The sequence below is a fragment of the Talpa occidentalis genome, unplaced genomic scaffold (assembly GCF_014898055.3).
Source record: "Talpa occidentalis isolate TD23 unplaced genomic scaffold, MPIMG_talOcc4v2.1 talOcc4.9, whole genome shotgun sequence".
NCBI lineage: Eukaryota > Metazoa > Chordata > Mammalia > Eulipotyphla > Talpidae > Talpa > Talpa occidentalis.
The window spans coordinates 84306865-84325677 of NW_023605305.1; the positions used below are offsets into that span (position 1 = coordinate 84306865).

The following is an 18813-nucleotide window of genomic DNA, read 5'->3' on the forward strand; positions in this document are numbered from 1 at the left end:
AACAAAACAGAATCATCCCAAGCCCTTTCCTGTGGTTCTAAATTCTCTCTCTCACCATAGCCCCAATGTACTAAAAATACACAGCTTTGGTGACATAAACACAAAGTTTGATTGTGCTGTTAGCCTTGACAGACAGCATTGCAGAAAGTTGCTTAGAAATTAAATATCTAAAACAAGCTATTTTAAAATCCAGGGCCCTCACTATTTCATGTCTGCAATGAAGAAATTTCATCTTGGGGAAAGCAAGCTGTCTTTCACACCATATGGCTAATGGTGGTGCATAGCAATTAGCCAGGCTGATTAATGGTGAACAGACTCTAATTTTATGCTTATAATTGAGCCCGCATTTGCACCCCTGGTGCAAATTCAGCACATCCCAACTTCCACTTACAACAGGCAAGAAATCAAGAGAAAGAGGATGGCGTGGAAAGTGAGAATTTTTTTCCTAAAGCCCCCTAAAGAGGATCAGATTTGCAATTTAAAAGACTGTTAGCCTCACAATAGATGACAGGTTTGTGTAATAGGGTCACGCCGGCCTGATAAACAAACAGTACCCTGTACACATCTATAGGCAGCCAGGAAAACGTAATCTGTAACATTAGCAGGATGACATTTTGAATATGGCTTTTCCCTTTTAGCCCACACAGTACAAACATCATCATTTGCCTTCAGTGGCTTGAGAATTTTATTTTTGCTATTTTTATGTTTCTGAAAAATAGAAAGAACATCAGCAGTAAAGCACGGCGACCAGCATAATAAAGTACTTTGGACCAATGAATTTTAAGAACAAGAAAAATATAAACCGGATTAATAGGGGGTAGGCTTGTGTGTGGAAGGCATAATATAGCTTGAAGTATTTCAAGAAGAGAATGATTTCTAGCCTAGTCCAAACATGTACAGATATGAGATGCAAATCTAGGATATATAGATATTAGTTGGCCTATTGCTTGAGATCTGTCTTCCTGTCTCTCCTATTTTGCTAGAATCACATGCACTGGAACATGGCAAATTCATTCTAATGACATGCTAATTGTGAGAAGCTAAAATAGAGAGCTGGTGAGGGAAACACTGATACGAAGGAGGTCATTTTTTTCATGCTTTCAAAATGACTTTACTCATTTAACTCTGAAAAAATGCAACTCGGCTCTAATTGTACAACTGCTATATACAGCACAGCACCAATTTTGCCTAATAACATCTCCTATGAAATCCATGACATTTTTGGACTCTAGCGGCTTTAAACCTAGAGGAAAGCAACCTGCTTTTGGAATAATTAACAAGTTTTACAATCACTGAACTGAAAACTTGTGAAACTCCAGTATATTTTAGAATAATATATTAGATGTATGTTTGGGGAAAAGGAAATTTTTATATACATACAAAATTATAGTTCTGGAAGAAGTTAATAGGAGGAATTTCACGAAGGAAACACACTAAGCCCTTTCTATTTGGTTTCCACCTGTAGAGTTTTAAGATGTTTTGCCCCCAAGTGCATGAGCAGCAGATAAAGCCCAGCCAGGCCAAAGTGGCAGCTGACACCCTAAACGGATTGGTCAGTGACAGTCAGGAGCCAAACTTGCTTTGTGCCAGGGAGAGCCTGCATGGCTAACAAAGCAATTAGTAGCCCTTCTCTGATGCACACTGGCATCTTCATGCTTTATCCAATTACTCAGAACAGATAGGAGCAAAGTGCTGGTGTTGTTTTTTTGAAGAATAAGATTCCTAAACTGTAAGTTAAAAATTGTTCTCTCAAGTAGAGGACTGGCTGAGGCCATGGGAGTGAATTTGGGTCTGCTGGCCTATTTTCACATGTAGCAAAAAGTATTCAGACACTCAATCATGGATGACATGAATGTTTATACCTTCCAGGGACTCAGCTTTGCCATCCCTCCTAAAGCTCACTATTGCTGAGAAATACTAGCTACATCATTGTAGTTGTATGCAAGGAAACCAAGATTAAACAAATCAGATGCAAGGAGTGGGGAACAACACCACAACCAATTTAAGAAGGAATAATGTGTATGTATGGAGGGTCATATTTTCAAATCGGAGAATTAAAAGGGGGAAATATAACTCTCAAATCCTATTCAAACAGTGACTTCTGCAGCAATCAACAGAATGCTTATTCATTTTACTAGCAATGTGGTTGAGCACATATACTAACACTAAAAGGATTATATTGTATTTTATTAGATTGACAGGAAAAGGGGGAAGGTACTGCTTTGTGCCCATTAGCAGTATGTTATCAAAATGGAAAAGGAAAATTTTCAAGATGAAATCTAATAAATAATTGAGAACCAGGTGATGCCTGACATTATACTACGAAATATTCACGTCAAACAGTTCTTTTTAGATTGTCCAACAGAAGTCAGATAAATGTAAACCCAAAAATACGTGAGTTCACTGAGATTTGCCATACAAATTCATTTTCCCTTGACTAATGAAGGAGGGAACAAGGTATGTCTTACCTGCACATGATCTCGTGTGTGAGCAGGACACGACACATTTCAGGGTTCTTGTCTTGGCCTTCATACACTATGGCCTGTAAACAAAGGTGTGATTTGAGTTAAGAATAGAACTGAGTAGCAGAGAATGAATGGTCACAACTGAGTTCCAGACCACTTCACCTCTCCTGCCGGCCAGTTAGCTGATAGAACCAAAGTCCTTACTAGGCTGATTGTTTCCAAATATGTTGCTAGAGATCAACCCAAACTGAGTGGAAGAGGACATGTTTCTTCTGTATATTTTAGAATAATGTATTAGATGTGCAAGAAACAAAACAAAGGAGCAGACAAAAGTAAGTCAAAACAAATCCCAGAAATCTGACCGCAGAATTGAGGCCACCAGAGGGGAAGGGGTGGAACAAAGCAGGGGAAGGAGCCCAATGGACTGTGGTAGGGGGTTATGGATGTGTTGGTGGTGGGCATGGTGTGGTGATGTACATATGAAGAGGTGTGAACCCATACCCCTAAATCACATACATTATTGTCAACCAGTGTTACCTCCATTTTTTTTAAGTTACAAAAAATACATATATTAGATGTATGTTTTTTAAAGGGGGAAAAAGAAATTTTATATGCATACATAAATAGTTATAGAAAAGTTAATATGAGGGATTTCAAGAAGGGAACACATAAGCGCTTTCCATTTGATTCCACCTGTAGAGGTCTCAACCAACTTACTGCAACACCCATTTGGGGATTAGAATGTGAGATAGGTTTACCCTTCGAGATAAAAATAAATCTAATCAATGAGGTGGGGGAAACCAGAAGGTTTAGCAAACTGAGATACCATGGATTTAAAATACAAGAAGGTGTAGACTGGATTTTTACATGACATGTACTTGCTGCCTCACTTTATTACTTCTAGCCCCAACCTTTAGTGCTCCAGGGGTGAGGGTATGGTTAATGAGACCATTCACTAACTGTGTCTTCTTTGAGATGATTCATCAATCAGAGAAAAATCCTTCTTCCCGCTAACAGGCTGAGTACACCCACCCAAACAGGGATCCTGGCTGGCACATGCTATGTGTGGGTTTAAGCCACAGTTTTCTCCTTAACTCAGAATCCCATATGACTCTCAAAACCTAGAATATCAAGCCATCTCACCAGGCAAGATGTTTTTGTCTGTTTTTAGTGAAGTATGCACAAACGCTTGCTTAAGATCACCAGGAAGCTTCCCTGGGACCATTGCTCCCTGGCATATCTACATATTAATACCTGAGCCAAAGAAACACAGCTACTGGTAAGCAGTGCTCTGCATGAGGACACATGTTAACTAACTTAACACTGTATCACTGCATAATCCTAATGTAACACAGCCTCCAATTGTAAATAAAATGACTTTCACACATTCAGATCACCCTCCATTTCTTGGTGACAAAACTACTCAAATTAATCAGACACTCTCCTTATTTAGTACATACAGATGTCGCAGTAGTTATCTAATAGTTGGCTCTAATGTTCTTTCTTTATGAATCTGATACTTTGAGAACCTGGAAAGGATAGGGCCTGCCTAAGGTAGTGTGTCAGACCCTCCAAGTAGGTGTTAGTTATAACGTCTAACTCTTTACAAAACAAAAATCACACCCACAAAAAATTGACCAGAAGTACCTGCACAAGGACAAAACATGTCTCTACTACTGGCCCATCAAAATCATTGTTTTATGGTTAGCCTATGAGAACTATATTTTCTTAATGTTTTTCTCCATCTAATTTTAGCCATAGAAAAGTTGCAAGATTAGATAAAGAATTCCAAGGTACTTAAGAGTACCCAGAGTCCTCAAATGTTTATGATTTATTAAATTTGCTTTACTCTTTTCTCTCTCTCTATTTTTCCCCCAGACATTTATTACTAAATTGCAGACACGCCCTAAATACTTCAGACTAAATACTTCCTTGTTTCTCAAAAACAAGGAATTCTGTTACATAGTCACAGTGCAATTATCTGAATCAGAAAATTAACTATACAATATAATAATCTAATCTACAGACCTTACTAAGATTCACCAATTACCCAATAATGTCTTTTATAGCTAAAGAAAGTCCAATATCAATCACTGCATTCTGTTGGCTTGTCACTTTAATACAGAACATTCTGAGGCTTAAAACTTTATGACATTGACAATTGCTGAAGAACAGAGGCCAGTTATTTTGTAGAACATACTCAATTTGGGTTTGTCTGATGTTTCCTCGGATTTAGACAGAAGTTACACAATTCAGGCCAGAATACCACGGACGTGATGCTCACAGTTTCTCAGTGCATCTAGTCAAACTGTCAAACTAGTTCCACTCGTGGCAACATAACGCTGAGCATTTGGTTAAGGAGCTCCCTGCTTCCACCAATGATCATGAGCCAGATTCCCACACCGAAAAGTTACTACTTCACCTTAGATAATTCAGAGATTTGCTCAGGACATAATCTAGATTATGTTAATATCATATTGAATCTCAAATTTTCATCCACTAGTCTTAGCAAGCATTGATGATGCTTTGCTATATTCTTGAAAGACCTTTTGAAATGCCCAGGAAGTTGCTTTAATCAAGAAAATGCATTAGGTAAATTGAAACCACTTTGAAAACCAAAAATTTTATCTGCCTACTTCATTTACTTTAACCCTGCTGAAGATTCAAAGAAACAATGGTGATAACTGATTAGATCGCATGCATGGCACAAAAACAATTGTAACCTGTATTTCTGCAAAATTCTTTTATAATTACTACATGTTTCCTATGCTCACTGATGCCTCTGTTTCAACTTTAGGTATTTGTCATGCTAAACTACTACAAAAAAAATTGGTAAATAAATACACATATATTGGTGTTTGCCCTCCCATAAAAAAAAAATAAGTTGTGGGTTTTTGGGGGTTTTGTGTGTGGAGAAGGGAGTATTTACATCAGACCTCATTTTGATTATTTCTAGATGATTTCCAATAATATTTTTAATGAGGCTGCTGGTTGCACTGAAATCTGTGGGGCCATAATGATATTCAATTACAGATATACTGCAATATTCCTGACTCCCTAAAACAGTAGCTGCTCTGTGGACTCCCAAGAAGCCCATGTTGTTATCTTTGGGGACCAGTCGTCATTTCTATAAGGTCAAGGACCCCTATAATCATCGCTTTCCCAAATGCCAAACAGGACTTCACTTGTGTCAACAGAGTCAAAATGGAGAAACTTTCTATAAATCAAGCAAAGGAAAATGAAAGCTTGAGTTTGGATTTGCCCGGTAATAGTTAGAAATGATGGGGGGAGATGGACTCGTGAGGTTTCTGTTGTCCCTCTTCTTGAAGCCTCAACAGAACAGTATTTTTTTAGCATATACACACAAAGAGAGAAGCACTGTTTCTGGGACTTCTGAAGTAACAGCAAACAGGGAGCATTTTCACTGTTCTTTGGAGTAAAAGCAAAATCCTGTAAGTGGAGCAAGCTAGAACCCGGGTAAGTGGGTTGCCTATGGAGTGGAACTCTGTCAAAGGCAGATTCTCCTCCTACCTATCCTAAGTGCTTTTTGCTACTGAAAGGCTGCTAAAAAACACACACACACATATATACACACACACACACACACTCACTCACTCACTCACATAAAGGTATGGACCAAGAAATCAACATTCTGATGAGATCTAATACAAGAGAAGATGATACATTTATTATGATGAATGTCTCCAATGCAAAGTATCAACAACAAGACAGACTTTTAAAAATGCCACCAAGCTATCCCTCCAGCTTTGACACAAGTGATAGCCACATATCAATCTCTCCCCTCTCCATTTAGCACCCACAGTTCAGCAAATCCAGATTTTAAGCCTGAAAGGAAAGGGATCCTCTAACACCCACTTAGGGAGAAGTTTCTGCTTTTCTTTCTAATTTAAATATGTGCCTCCGTGGGCCATGAATAAAGCTCATTGAGGCTGGATCAGCTGGGAGATTGCAGAAGCATATAAACAGCATTGACTATTTTAAGTGAAACCATTTTAATAGACAGCTGGTTTAGGGCCCAGACAATGGAACACCAAGAAGAGGGCTTATTTTCATCCTCCATAGTAAATCATGCGTCTGCTTGCTATGCGGAGGTCTGCTGTGAGGGCGACAAAGACAGCAGTGGTTTAAATAAATCAATGTGTTTATCAGGAGTAAGGATGGGAGGCCTGATACTGAGATGGGCAGGAGGTGGGCAGAAAGCTTATAAAATATACTATTTAAATAAATGAATTGATAGTGAGCAAAGTACGTTGAGTTTTTAACCAAAGAAACAAAAAATATAATGTCCAGTAGATGTTTATATTAATCCTGCCAGGGGCAAATAAAACCCTTAATGGGGCAGGAATGTGTGTACAGGAAGAAAAGGAAAAGAATAAACAGCACTAACAACTTCTTAATTTTAAAAACCTGGTGAAAGTGGTCAAAACTTGAAATAGTTGGAACAGATTTTTTTCCTGATATCTTAGCCTCCTCTTCTTGATAGCCTCCTCTCATAAGCAGGAAAAAAAAAATCACAATTATTTTGAATACTCTATTAACTCTCAGATTGAGGGTTTTTTCCCTAGAATAACTTTTTATAATTAGCAAAACAGAAAAAAGAACAGGAATTGTTAAATTTTCACAACCTTAAGCAACAACAATGCAGGTTTACTGTTAGAGGAGAAGATGCAATCAATTTCAAATGCCCAATTATCAATAAATCTATAGCATCTTCAGAAGGAAATCAATCAATAAACATAGGAAGTCTACCTAGGTTTCACTGTTGCAGAAGCATCTTGCAAAGTATGGCTCATCCCTGGTTTCACAAAATATGACTGGGACTTAGAAGTTCATTGATACCTACTATGGTGAAGACCACCCCATAAAATGAAAAACATACTGTGAACATACAGCAGGACCATACTTCACTAGGAAGCCAAAGGAAATACAAAGAACCAGGGGTGGATTTTCTTTGTTTACTTTTCTAATAGTTTTAACTCTTTGTTTTCCATGCCAAAATATAGAAGACAAGGAGAATACATTTGACTTTCGTTCATCAAATTCCGAAAAGTTTCTAAGAACAAAATGTTTTCATTAGAAGCCTTTCTAAGATTACCACAAACAGAAGGCTCCTCATTAGTTGAGAGAGAGAGAGAGAGAGAGAGAGAGAGAGAATGAGGTTTATTTACAACTAACAAAAACTCCTAATTTTCCATTTGAATCAAAACAGCAACCTTGAAAATATGCTGTTCCTTTTTTCACAATCAAAATAAAAGACCAAACCTAATTTGTCACTTAAATGATAAGTTCATTGAATGTACAAAGTGCCTTCACCAGAATTGAAGAGTTCTCTAAATCACACTGTCAAAGAGCCTTTGCTAGCAAATTACCAGGAATTGAAACTAATCAAAAATAATATGAATACCTACAACATCAACACACCACAATATTCATCCTTAACATTCAATCACCAAGTTCCACTGCTTGTCATTTAAAAAAGTGCTAGCTAATGTGGTACTAGAAATTTCCAGTAGGTGAAGAAGTCCTAGTTAAAAATAAACCAGTGCCAAAGAAAATACTACCGATCTGACATTTCATAAACAATTGTGTCAAACAGCAATCCAGGATTAATAGTGGGATAAAATAAAAAATAATTTTGCTTCAATTAGCAGTTTGACTACTGGTGAACAAATTACAGAGATGTAATTTCAGCTCAGCGGCTAAGCAGGCCGGTTTTCAGACCTGAATTAGGAAAGTTGCAAAGGAATGATATCATATTCAGTGTGCCGTTCAGTTACATCACAGCCCTGGATAAAAAGAGAGTGTGTCCCCAAAAGCAGTTAGCTTTAGAATGCATCTTTTATGTCTCAAAGAAATAAAATCCCTTATATTATTCAAATGCCAAGATAAAAACTGAATTGTTCCAACAATCCCATATTATATTTCTTTTTCTAGAAATGATCAAAGATAATTTCATTCCTATGATAACTACATTTACATCTCTATTAGTAGATAGACTGGCTTGGTCAACCCAGCGGGAGGATGATGATGATAATGATGATGATGATGTAATAATAATAATAATAATAAGGAAGCTCCTTTATTAAACACTTAGTATGTGCCAGTCACTACTCTAAGCACTTTACATATATGAATTCATTTAATGCTCACGATAGAGCTACAAAGTATGTGCTACCGTTATTTCTGTTAGTTTGATTCCAAATGCTTACATACTTGAATTACTAAGATCAAATCATTCTTGCTCAACAACTAGGTAAACAATTCACCAACATCCAAACAACCCCTTTGCTGGTCTCAGCAATATAAGTAAAGACATAAGAACAGAGAACCGTTGTAGTCAGACAAGTTCAATAAATGCATCACTACTAATATGTTCTTTTTTAATGCTGTTCAAACATTCACATGGAAACAGCTCTAGCGTAAATATCCCCGAACAAATGGCTGTATATTATCCAGGAGGGAGCAGTTGGACCGCCAGACTGGGGAAGTACTAGGCCATCTGGCTCCGGCAATCTCTCCAAAACCATCAGCTTTGTTTTCACCCCCAGACTCCAAACAACACATTTTCCACTGTGATGAGTTTACATTTTCCCAAACACAGGTCCTGATCATGCATAAAAATTCCAAACTTCTTCATTCCTCTATGTGCAAGGAAATTTAAATCACCTGCATTTTTGCCATGTTACCAAAGGAGAGAGAAAGCTGCTGAAATCTGGCTTTCGACTATAAACTTGCCTGTTCTTGTTTGTTTGTTTGTTTCCCCAAATATATGAAAGATCTTCTCTGCTGGCCTAGTGGATCCTTTCAGAATGTACTGATAGACTAAAAATGTGTTTATCTACCAATGAAGAGCCTGAACTGAAAGGGTTGTTCATCAAATCTACATAGCTGTGGTAGGATATAATAAAACAATCAATAGGAAAAAATGCACTGGCATCAATAACCTCCAGTACCGAGAACATCAAAAGAAATATATAAAGCAGATTAGCTGGCAAGAGAGCTATGACAGGGTTTCTGATTAGTCTACCTTGGGCACCCCCCTACCCCCGCACATTGCAGAGATGTTTGAGGGTCTCCTCACCTACCTTTAAATGCATACATACAAGGATTATGTTGCTATCATTTTCCCTTTCCAAAAATAAAAGCTTTTGTTTGGAGGCAGGGAATGTTTTGTTTCTGCTGACTTTATAGAGTAGGTACTTTTTCTTTGCATTATAAAAATGTCACTTATTTAAAGCAAGATGGCAGGACAGGAGATAACTGAAAGACTTTTTTAACTACTTAAAGATAAATGACTCGCTGAAGCAATCACAGTACGTAATCATATTTCAAATACTACATGAAATTTTGCAGTGAGGCACTTTAAATCTCAGACCTCCCCACCGGGTTCATTTCAGCTTCTGCAGTAGATACAGTTTCTGAATACAACAGTCATGGACTTCGGGAGCGCCAGGCCTTTGTACATGCTCACTAATGGAATACCAAAAACAGCCATGACACAAAAACAACCTATTTTTAGTCCAGCTAAACTTGGTTTTGAACAACCCTTCCCAAAAGCAAGTCCCTGACTTTCTAGTTGGGGACAAATTTTTAAATATCATGACATCCTTTGTGTTTTACAACAGAAGCATAGGGAGAAGGGAGTCACTCAGGTTCTTACATACCCACTTCTAAAGAAGCTTCCTCTTTCTTGCTAGAGTCCAAAATTAAGAGTCATCACCCAAAACAGTAAATGACGGGCTTGGGAAAGGTGTGAAACACTGTGTCATGCCAATACATCTTGGTTGATTGAATACATTTCTGTTTGATCTGAGTGCTGCTAACTTCACCCAAAATCAGGAACATTTCTACAAAAATATAGAGTGCACAGCAAGTTTGGGATTTTGCAAAGATTCCCTATGTGTTTTAACCCCACGTTGAGCGTCAGAGAGATGGTATCACACACATAAAGCTAGGCTTCTGCTATGAAAAATGTTAGAACAAACGCAGCTCGGAGAAAACACTTGTTTCCTTCTAAATTAATGATGTTATTAAAACTATCACGTCACTGAATTTATCCCATTCTGCATTCTCAATATCAAAATCCTGAGTCTATCTGGAAGAATTTCACGGGAAAAAAAAGTACAACCTTACAATCACTCAACTTATGTCAAGACTCACTTCTGATTGAAGGGGTCACTGCATTCCTAATTAAAGTTAAAAATTTAGGAAATTTTAAATCAGAGTTGATATTTAATTATCATAAAATAATTTCAAGCTAAGCTAGATGAGAATCCACAGCCTCACTCATCGAGACTAAAGTAAAAATAATTATGTCCCAGCAAAGGAAAGTTATGCTCCCACACACTGATCTGCTTTTTGAAGACTATTGTATTCACTGTGTACACAAGAAGCTAGCCTACTTCCCAAACTCTTACAATACATAATCATCGAACAAGCAACCGGATAATGGGCAGGGATTGCCTTTCAAAGTGAAAGCTACACAGAAAGCATTAGACAATTATTATGAAAGCAAACAGGTATGACTCAAAAAAATCCCTTTTTCTTGCTATTTTTAGACTGAATTCAGATAATTATTTAAACCTTTTTTCAGGTCACTCCCCACCAAAATATATAATTGCATACATTTATAATTTTAACTTTCAGCAAGATGCCATAATATGGCAAATGACTTTCTTGTACCTGCTATTATTAAAAAAAAACCTCTATCTTGTCCTGGTCCCCCTCCCAACTGATAGAATTTATGATACTGAACAGTCAAAGAATGCCTTAAGCTGTAGTTTTTCTTAAGACTATAGACCTCATTACTAAAATGACATGTGATATTTTGCTTTATAAAAACCAAGATTATTTTTTCTACCCTATGAAAGGATGTAAAGTCAGTTCATTTCATAATGGAGAAATTAATTCTCAGTGGCAGTTTTCTTTTAAGGGGTCTAAAATAAAGTTTTGAGAGAAGTTAATCACGTCTAACATGTCCTAATTTTTCACTTCTTACAATTGTTCCTTTCATAGAGCTGCCTATAATTTAATATCTAAGTGGCCAGTGTTACATAACCAGACAGGCCGTACACACTATGTCACACAATTTTTACCTCTTAAAAGTAAATTCAAATCAATATAGATAGAACAGTATTAGAATCCATGCTTTATCCCTTCCCCCTCCTATTTTTTCCCCTCTAATGAGAATGGTATGAAAGGAAATCCAGGGTTTCTGACAATTTTTTTAAAAACAAAACTCTTGTCAAGACATTTTTGTTTTGATAGCAATTTTTAAAGATATTACTGAAATCAGACTTTTCTGTTTCTGTTTGACAAGGGAGAATTTTTTAGCAGAATGCAATGCGTCCAAATTAAAGGGAATTATCCTATGTAACAAATCAAAACCATTTTGAAAAAATAAGACCAAAAGTACAAATGTGGATTTACTGTGAATATCAACTAAGAAATTTTTTTAAAACCTTCAAGAAGATCAAATTTTTGGCCAATAATTTCAATTGATATTAACTTATTATTTTTAAAAATACACTTCAAGTCCCCATGCTTTCTACTTGGTCCACACTGAAATATGAGATTACTGATCAAAGTTAGCTGGTATCAAATTGGTTCTTGCTGAGTAGATTTCAAAACTCACAACAGCTTATTACTATGCATTTCATACAACATATTCAAGCTTATCTAAAAACAGTTTTTAAATATGCATGTATATCCTAATTTGAAATCTTCCAAGCCAGTATCTATGAAAAAGGATCGCCTCCCTTACTTTAAAGAAAACATTTTAAAATCACAATCAAACAAACATGTTTTCACCCTCTTGCTAAATTGGTGGTTGGTACACAATGGATAACTTTTCTCTTTGTCCTAATTTCTTTTCCCCACCCAATAAAGCTGTCTCTCTCTCTCTTTTTTTTTTTTTTTCTGTTACTAAGTCCTTCAACTACCTAACCAGCTACTTAACTCCGAAACTAAACTTTTTCTTAAAATTAAAAAAAAAAAAACACTCCTGTGCCTCATTAAAATGTCAAGCCTCTTTTCTGACTCGGCTCATAACTGTATCTTTTAAACCATAACTCACCCTTAATGTATACTGCTTGACACCCGCATGTTGGGGAGTTTTAGAAAAAGCCGTCTATGTGCCTTTAAGACCACAAGCTCACTCATGCTGCCTGGCTCCTTGCCAAAACTGGAGGCAAAAGCAGGAGGATTTTTGCAAAATATCCTCTAACAATTGTCGCTCCCACTTCTAGCACTGCCACCACCGCAGCCTCCTTTAAAAATAATAATAATATACGGAGAGAATCGTCTGCTCTCTCGGCCGATCTCACCACTTCTAGGGAGGCTGCTTTTGCCCTCCACCCCATTCGCTCTATCCTCTGCTTCCTAGGGGGGGGACCAAGAAGGTTTGGGTTTCAAAGGTTCAGCCTTCTCTGCACTAGGTCCCCAGGCACCTTTTGCGCCCCCTGGGGTTCCTGGCCGGGTCAAAAGAAGTTCAGCAGTGTTCTCCCCACCCAGCACCCGCTAGTCTTAATTCACAAGGCCTGAGTCTCCCCTGGAAGGAGGGAGCCGTCGAGCCAGCTTCCCCGCTGCGGTTCCCAAGTGCACATACAGGCACTGGAGTTCGGCGCCCGGAGCACAGTCCTCTGGCCGCACTGGAGTTAAGAGTTCAAGTCCCAGCTCCTCTGAGTTCTCACTATGGAGTAGTCAATTTCTTACTCGCGCAAAATTTTACCACCCTAGCTAGAGTCACCCCTGCGGCGCGAAATTAAGAAACTTACTTGTTTTGTCATGGAGTCAATGAGGCGCACGTAGAAATCTTGCTCTGTCCTTATCCCTAGGGAGAAGGAGGGGGGATATGGGAAACGGATGAGAATTAAGTGAGAGAGGATCTGCTACAATACAAAAAGAAGAAGAAAGAAGAAAAAGCCAAACAAACAAAGGGGTTCCAAGGCTTATTGGAACTCCAACTGTCCCACAGAAGTTCAGCGGGACTCCTCCTGCCCCCTTTATCCAATGTCAGGAGAAGGGGGCCCGCTGGCCTAGTCCTGGCGCTAAGGCATGACAGCCCCAAGCAGCGCAGCAGCTGTGGGCCGGGACCCCTACCTGGTTACTTGCCCTTCCCACTGCCTGAGCTCTCTGCAGGCGCCCCGGGAACCATCAAGGCCACGATGGTAGCTCTGGCCCCCTGAGTACAGGGTGCTTTGAGCCTGGAGTCTAGGTGAAGCCAAGGGGACAGGCCTTGGGAAGTGGGGCAGCGTCCAGCGAGGACCAAGGCACCACACCTGGCCCCAGGTATGCGCTTGGCCTGACTTGGTGCCTTCGAGCTACTTCAGGGCCTCCTTGGGTGAAACCTCCTTGGGCAAAACTTAGGAGAGGTTGGTTAACCCCTAGGATGGTGGATCACTGAGTTTGCCCGGGCTCTTCTCTACTTGGAGCTCTCCCGCACCCACCGCCTTCAACCCGGGTGCCTGCGGGGACCGACCAGAGCCTCACCATTGCTGTAGAGGAGCTGGAGCCGGTAGTGAATCCCGTTATTGGTCTTTTCGCTGTTGGCTTCCTGGGTCGCAGCAGAACGCAAAGACACAGGAGACGCGGGAGAGAGTTCGTCGTGAGCCAGCAGAGCGACTTCGAGGCAACTTTCCCCAAGCCGGACCCCGGACTGGGCAGCCAGACAGGCCCACGAGCAGCAGAAAGTGCGGCCAACTGTGATGCCTCTGTCGCCCCCCGACCCTTACTGCTCCCTCTTCCCTTCCAGAAATTTCCGTGGGGTGCGCGCGGGCGATCCCCTTCCCAGGGCCTGGGGGCACGGGCCTGGGCCAGCAGAGGCGGGAGCTGTGAGTGGTCGCGCGGTGGAGGGCGGGTTCATCCCTTCATCCCGGGCGCCCTTGACTCTGGAGCGCTAAGACCCGCTCGCTTTTCTCCAGCTCTGGGGGCTCCGCGCGAACTTTTTGGGGAGCAGAACCTCGTGGCCGAGGAGCCCGGGTTCGCCCAGGACGGGAAGTGGATTGGGGAACCCCGCGCACAAAAGTGTTATGGATGCTTTGCACTAACACAGGAGAGTGCCTCCCAAAGCGCCTGGGCCTGCTCCCCAAGTCAGGGGCGAGGGGCAGCGGCGCTGCACCCACTTACTTTTTCTTTCTCCACGAACCCCACAAAGGCTGTCCTCTCGATCTCCACGGGCTGGCCCTGTCTGTCGTAGAGGGCCAGGACGAAGTGGAAGAAGTTGGATTTCCGCAGATTGGAAGGCGGCTGCTTCTCAAAGTGAGCCCGGGCCAGACCCACCCCGCTGCGGCCAAAGACGCAGAGTTAGACGGCTAACCCGGGCACCAACCCGTTTGCCCTTTACACACCCCCGAATCCTCAAACACCCAGGTCCTCTGTCCTGAACACCCAGGTCCTCTGCCCTGAACACCCAGGTCCTCTGCCCTGAACACCCAGGTCCTCTGCCCTGAACACCCAGTGGGTCTCCCTCCACCAAACCTCAGGCGCCCTGGGCCGCCATGGAACGGGACATGCTTGTCCCTGCGGAGGACTGGACACCCCTCAAGACACATAATTGACCCAAGAGGTGTGAAAGTTTTGTCTGGGTTTTGCACAGGAGACCAAACGCTGCAAGCATGTACTGGAACCTAATATGTGCTGTGTGGGGAGGAAGAAAAGTAGTGCCAGTTGAGGTGAACTCTCGTTGGAGAAATGGAGCCTGTGGATTACAGCACAGAGGAAAGGAGCGTCGGGAACTGGTTCCCGCCATCCCCTCGAATCTTGGGTCTCAGTTCCGTGGGCAGGTGGGAAGAAAAGGGGAACATGCTCCGTTTCTCCAGGAAGCCTCCTGCGCCCTAGCCAGCCACCGGCGCCCGGCTTCGGGAAGCCACATGGCCCCCTAAATAAAGCATGTGTCGGAAAAAATTATCTAAGCGTGGCAATCAGAACTGTCAGCGGTAGTCGCGATGGGAAAGGGAACTGGGGGTGTTTTTTAAAGACCGACCCTGACAAAGTTTTGCTGTTCCGCAGAAAACCTTACACTCATTCAAGAAATCCTGTGGATCAGGGCTGCGGGCTGAGCGCGCCCGCCGGGGGCTAGAGGCTGGGGCTCCAGGGGCGCAGGGCGGCCACTGACAGCCGGACCTGCCCAACACAAGGGCGCGCGCGCGCGCGCGCGCACACACACACACACATACACACATACACACACACAAACACAAACACACACATACACACACACACACATGCACGCTCCGCGCACACAAAGACACACTTTCGCTTCCAGTCTAGTTACCCAACTCACTCTCACTACCAACCACCCCCATCATTACGCACAGCGGGAATGGGAACAGTGTTACCGACACTTGTCCCGGCCCTGGAGGAGATGAGGGGTAACGGAATTAGTCATCTTCCGTCTTCCCCTTCCGCCCTCTCCGAGTCCCACCGAGCCTGGGGCTGCTGGATCGCCCACACCTCCAAGCCCAGCTGGTGGCCTGGGGGTGGGCCGAGGGGAAGCCATTTCTCACTTGGGACCTGGATGCCGGGTGAAAGGGTGTTGAGGGTGCCCAGGAAAGTTCCCCCAGATCAATCTCGCAGTGCAACGCCTCCAGGTCATCTAGTCTAGGAGTCCTGGAGCTGAGAGTGGGAGAGGCTCTGCAAGGGGTGAAGTGACAGAAAGTGGGGTGGACTTTTGGATGTCAGAGTTTAAGTTAGGAGCTGCTGTTCTCCAGGTGGACAGAAAACGGAAGCTAGAGAGAGAGGGATGGAGCGCCAGAGAGGGGACATAAGAAAGGATTCTGGGGAGAGATGGAGAAAGAAAAGACCAGAAAGGGAGGTGAGCAGAGGCCAAAAAGAGGATGCGGAGAAAAATGAAGAGGCGGGTGGAAGAGGGGAGCAAGGGGAGAAAGGAAAGGGGGGAAGGAAAGAAGGTAGAAAGGAAAGGAAGAAAGGCTGGTGAGAGAGAGGAAAGGATAACAGGGTGGGCGGAAAAGAGGAGGGAAAGTTTTTTAAAAGGAGGAGAGAGAGAGAGACAGAGAGACAGAGGAAAAAGAAAGAAAGAACAGAAAGACAGACAAACAGACAGAAAGAACAGAAAGATGGAAGAAAGGAAGAAAGAAAGAGAGAAAGAAAGAAAGAAAGAAAGAAAGAAAGAAAGAAAGAAAGAAAGAAAGAAAGAAAGAAAGAAAGAAAGAGCACAGAGAGCACAGAAAGACAGAAAGAACAGAAGGAAAGACAGACAGACAGAAAGAACAGAAAGACAGAAAGAAGAGAAAGAACAAACAGAAAGACAGACAGAAAGAAAGAAAGAGAGAGAGAGAAAGCACAGAAAGACAGAAAGAAGGAAAGACAGACAGACAGAAAGAACAGAAAGACAGAAAGAACAAAAAGAACAGACAGAAAGAAGAAAGACAGAAAGAAAGAAAGAGAGAGAGAAAGCACAGAAAGACAGAAAGAACAGAAGGAAAGACAGACAGAACAGAAAGAGAGAAAGAACAGAAAGAAAGAAAGAAAGAAAGAAAGAAAGAAAGAAAGAAAGAAAGAAAGAAAGAAAGAAAGAAAGAAAGAAAGAAAGAAAGAAAGAAAGAAAGAAAGAAAGAAAAGAAAGAAAAGAAAGAAAAAAACGAAAGAAATTCAGGGAGAAAAGGAAGCGCGGAGGACGCGAGGAAGCAAGGAGGAGGACAGGACAGCCGGCGGAGAAGAAACAGCCACGCGTGGAAGCGCACTATCCAGCACCGCGCCGGCGAGCCGCCTCTTCGCCTTAAACAAAACGAAAACAGCCGCGGAGCGGGCGCCGGGGAGCGCCCCCCGCTCGGGCAGCTCCGGGCCCCGCGGCCGCGGGCGAGCGAGGCGGGCGCCGGGGAGCGCCGAGCCCCGAGGCGAGCTGACCCGGGCGGCGGGCGCCGGAGCGCGGCCCGGCCCGCCCAGCCCGCCGCCGCCCGCCGGCCCCGCTCGCCGCCCCCGGCCCCGCCGCCCGGCGCGCGGCTCCCGCGGCCCCCGGTACCCACCTCTGCGCCGCCGTGTTCGCGTCCAGCACCCCCGCGCCCTGCATCCACGTCCGCACCGCGTTCATGCCGCTGCCCAGCGGCTCTTCCTTCATGCTGCTTCCACTCCGTTGGATGCTTTCCTGAATCCCAAACATGAAAACAACCTTTTCTTGTGGAAAATCTCCTCCCCCTTGAAAATATTAAAAAAAAAAAAAAAAAAAAAAAAAAAACGCCAGCCAGCCAGAGATTTTGGTGTTTTTTTTTTTTTTTTTTTTTTTTTTGAGACGATGAACTTGCGCTTAGAAGATCAGGCCGGGCTGCAAAGCAAATTCTTAAAAAATGTAAACCTTCGCTCAAAACTGAGCGTAACCCGGAAAAAAAAAAAAAAGGAGCGAAAAAAAGAAGGGAAAATCCAACGAAAAGACCAAAAATTGCAAAAAAAAAAAAAATACAGATGTATGCTTGGCTGTTGGGGGTTGTTTGGTTGGTTAATTTTTGGTTTGGGTGCTTTTTTTTTTTTTTTTTTTTTTTTTTTTGCTTTTTTTTTTTTGTAATGATCACAGGCCGGTGAAGGACAGGAGGGGCCGGAGTTTCCTTTTGCAGAGGTACCTTCACTTGCAGAAGCAGGAAGAAAAAAAAAAGCTCTGATGGCAATTTAAGAAACAATAGACTCAACTCGCGCTGCCGGCTTTGCTACTTCAAGTGTCATTTTCCACAACCAGGCAAGTTTTTTCCTCTCTCTCTCTTTTTTTTTCCTCCTTCTCTCCCAACCAGAGATGTTTCTTCCCTTTCAGTGCGTGTAGCTGAGGAGGACGCAGCTTGCCGGAGACAGATACACCAGAGACGGGGTGTGGGTGGGGGGAAGGGGAGACAGGGGAGAAGGGGGGAGGGAGAGACAGAGAGAGAGAGAGAGAGAGAGAGAGGAGAGGGAGAAAGAGAGAGGGGTGGACCCTGCTGCAAGGAGACTCTGTTTTCTCCTTGCTAAAATAGAAGTGATTTGCAGGCTTTCCCTATGGAATCCAGTTTGACTCTCCCCAGAGCTAAACACGGGCACACTAACCCCAAAGGGAGGAGGCGGAGCCCGCGCCGCTCGGGCCCGCCTCCTCATTTGCATAACGTCACCCTTCCGCCCGGCCGCAGCCAATCGCGGCCCGGGAGCCCGCCGGCTCGCGGCGCGGGGCCACGCTCCCTCATTAGCATCCCGCTCCGGGTGGCGCTGGGGAACCGGCCAAAGTTCCTCGCGAAGTGGCGAGCGCGGCGCAGCGGAGCCGCGGCGTCTGCGCTGGGGAAGCGCGGGCTGCGCGGGCTGCGCGGGCTGCGCGGGCTGGACCGGCCGCAGAGCCGGGACGGGGGACGGGGAGGGG

General features: G+C 42.9%; 1 protein-coding gene across 8 annotated transcripts in view; it reads right to left on the reverse strand.

Annotated features, from left to right (window-relative positions):
* Nucleotides 1-18489, reverse strand: part of EBF1 (EBF transcription factor 1) — a 388135-nt gene extending 369646 nt beyond the window's left edge. For 7 of the 8 annotated variants that reach the window (XM_054691687.1, XM_054691686.1, XM_037499686.2 and 4 more), the window contains exons 1-5: nt 17471-18489; nt 14613-14769; nt 13977-14040; nt 13262-13317; nt 2469-2542 (exon numbers count right to left, since the gene is read on the reverse strand). In XM_054691687.1, the coding sequence (XP_054547662.1) occupies nt 2469-2542; nt 13262-13317; nt 13977-14040; nt 14613-14769; nt 17471-17604 (485 nt within the window). In that variant the 5' untranslated portion in view covers nt 17605-18489. Of the gene's footprint in view, nt 1-2468; nt 2543-13261; nt 13318-13976; nt 14041-14612; nt 14770-15991; nt 16475-17470 lie in introns of those variants that run through there. The other variant, XM_054691688.1, reaches the window with a different exon arrangement.
* Between the last annotated feature and the right edge of the window lie 324 nt (nt 18490-18813).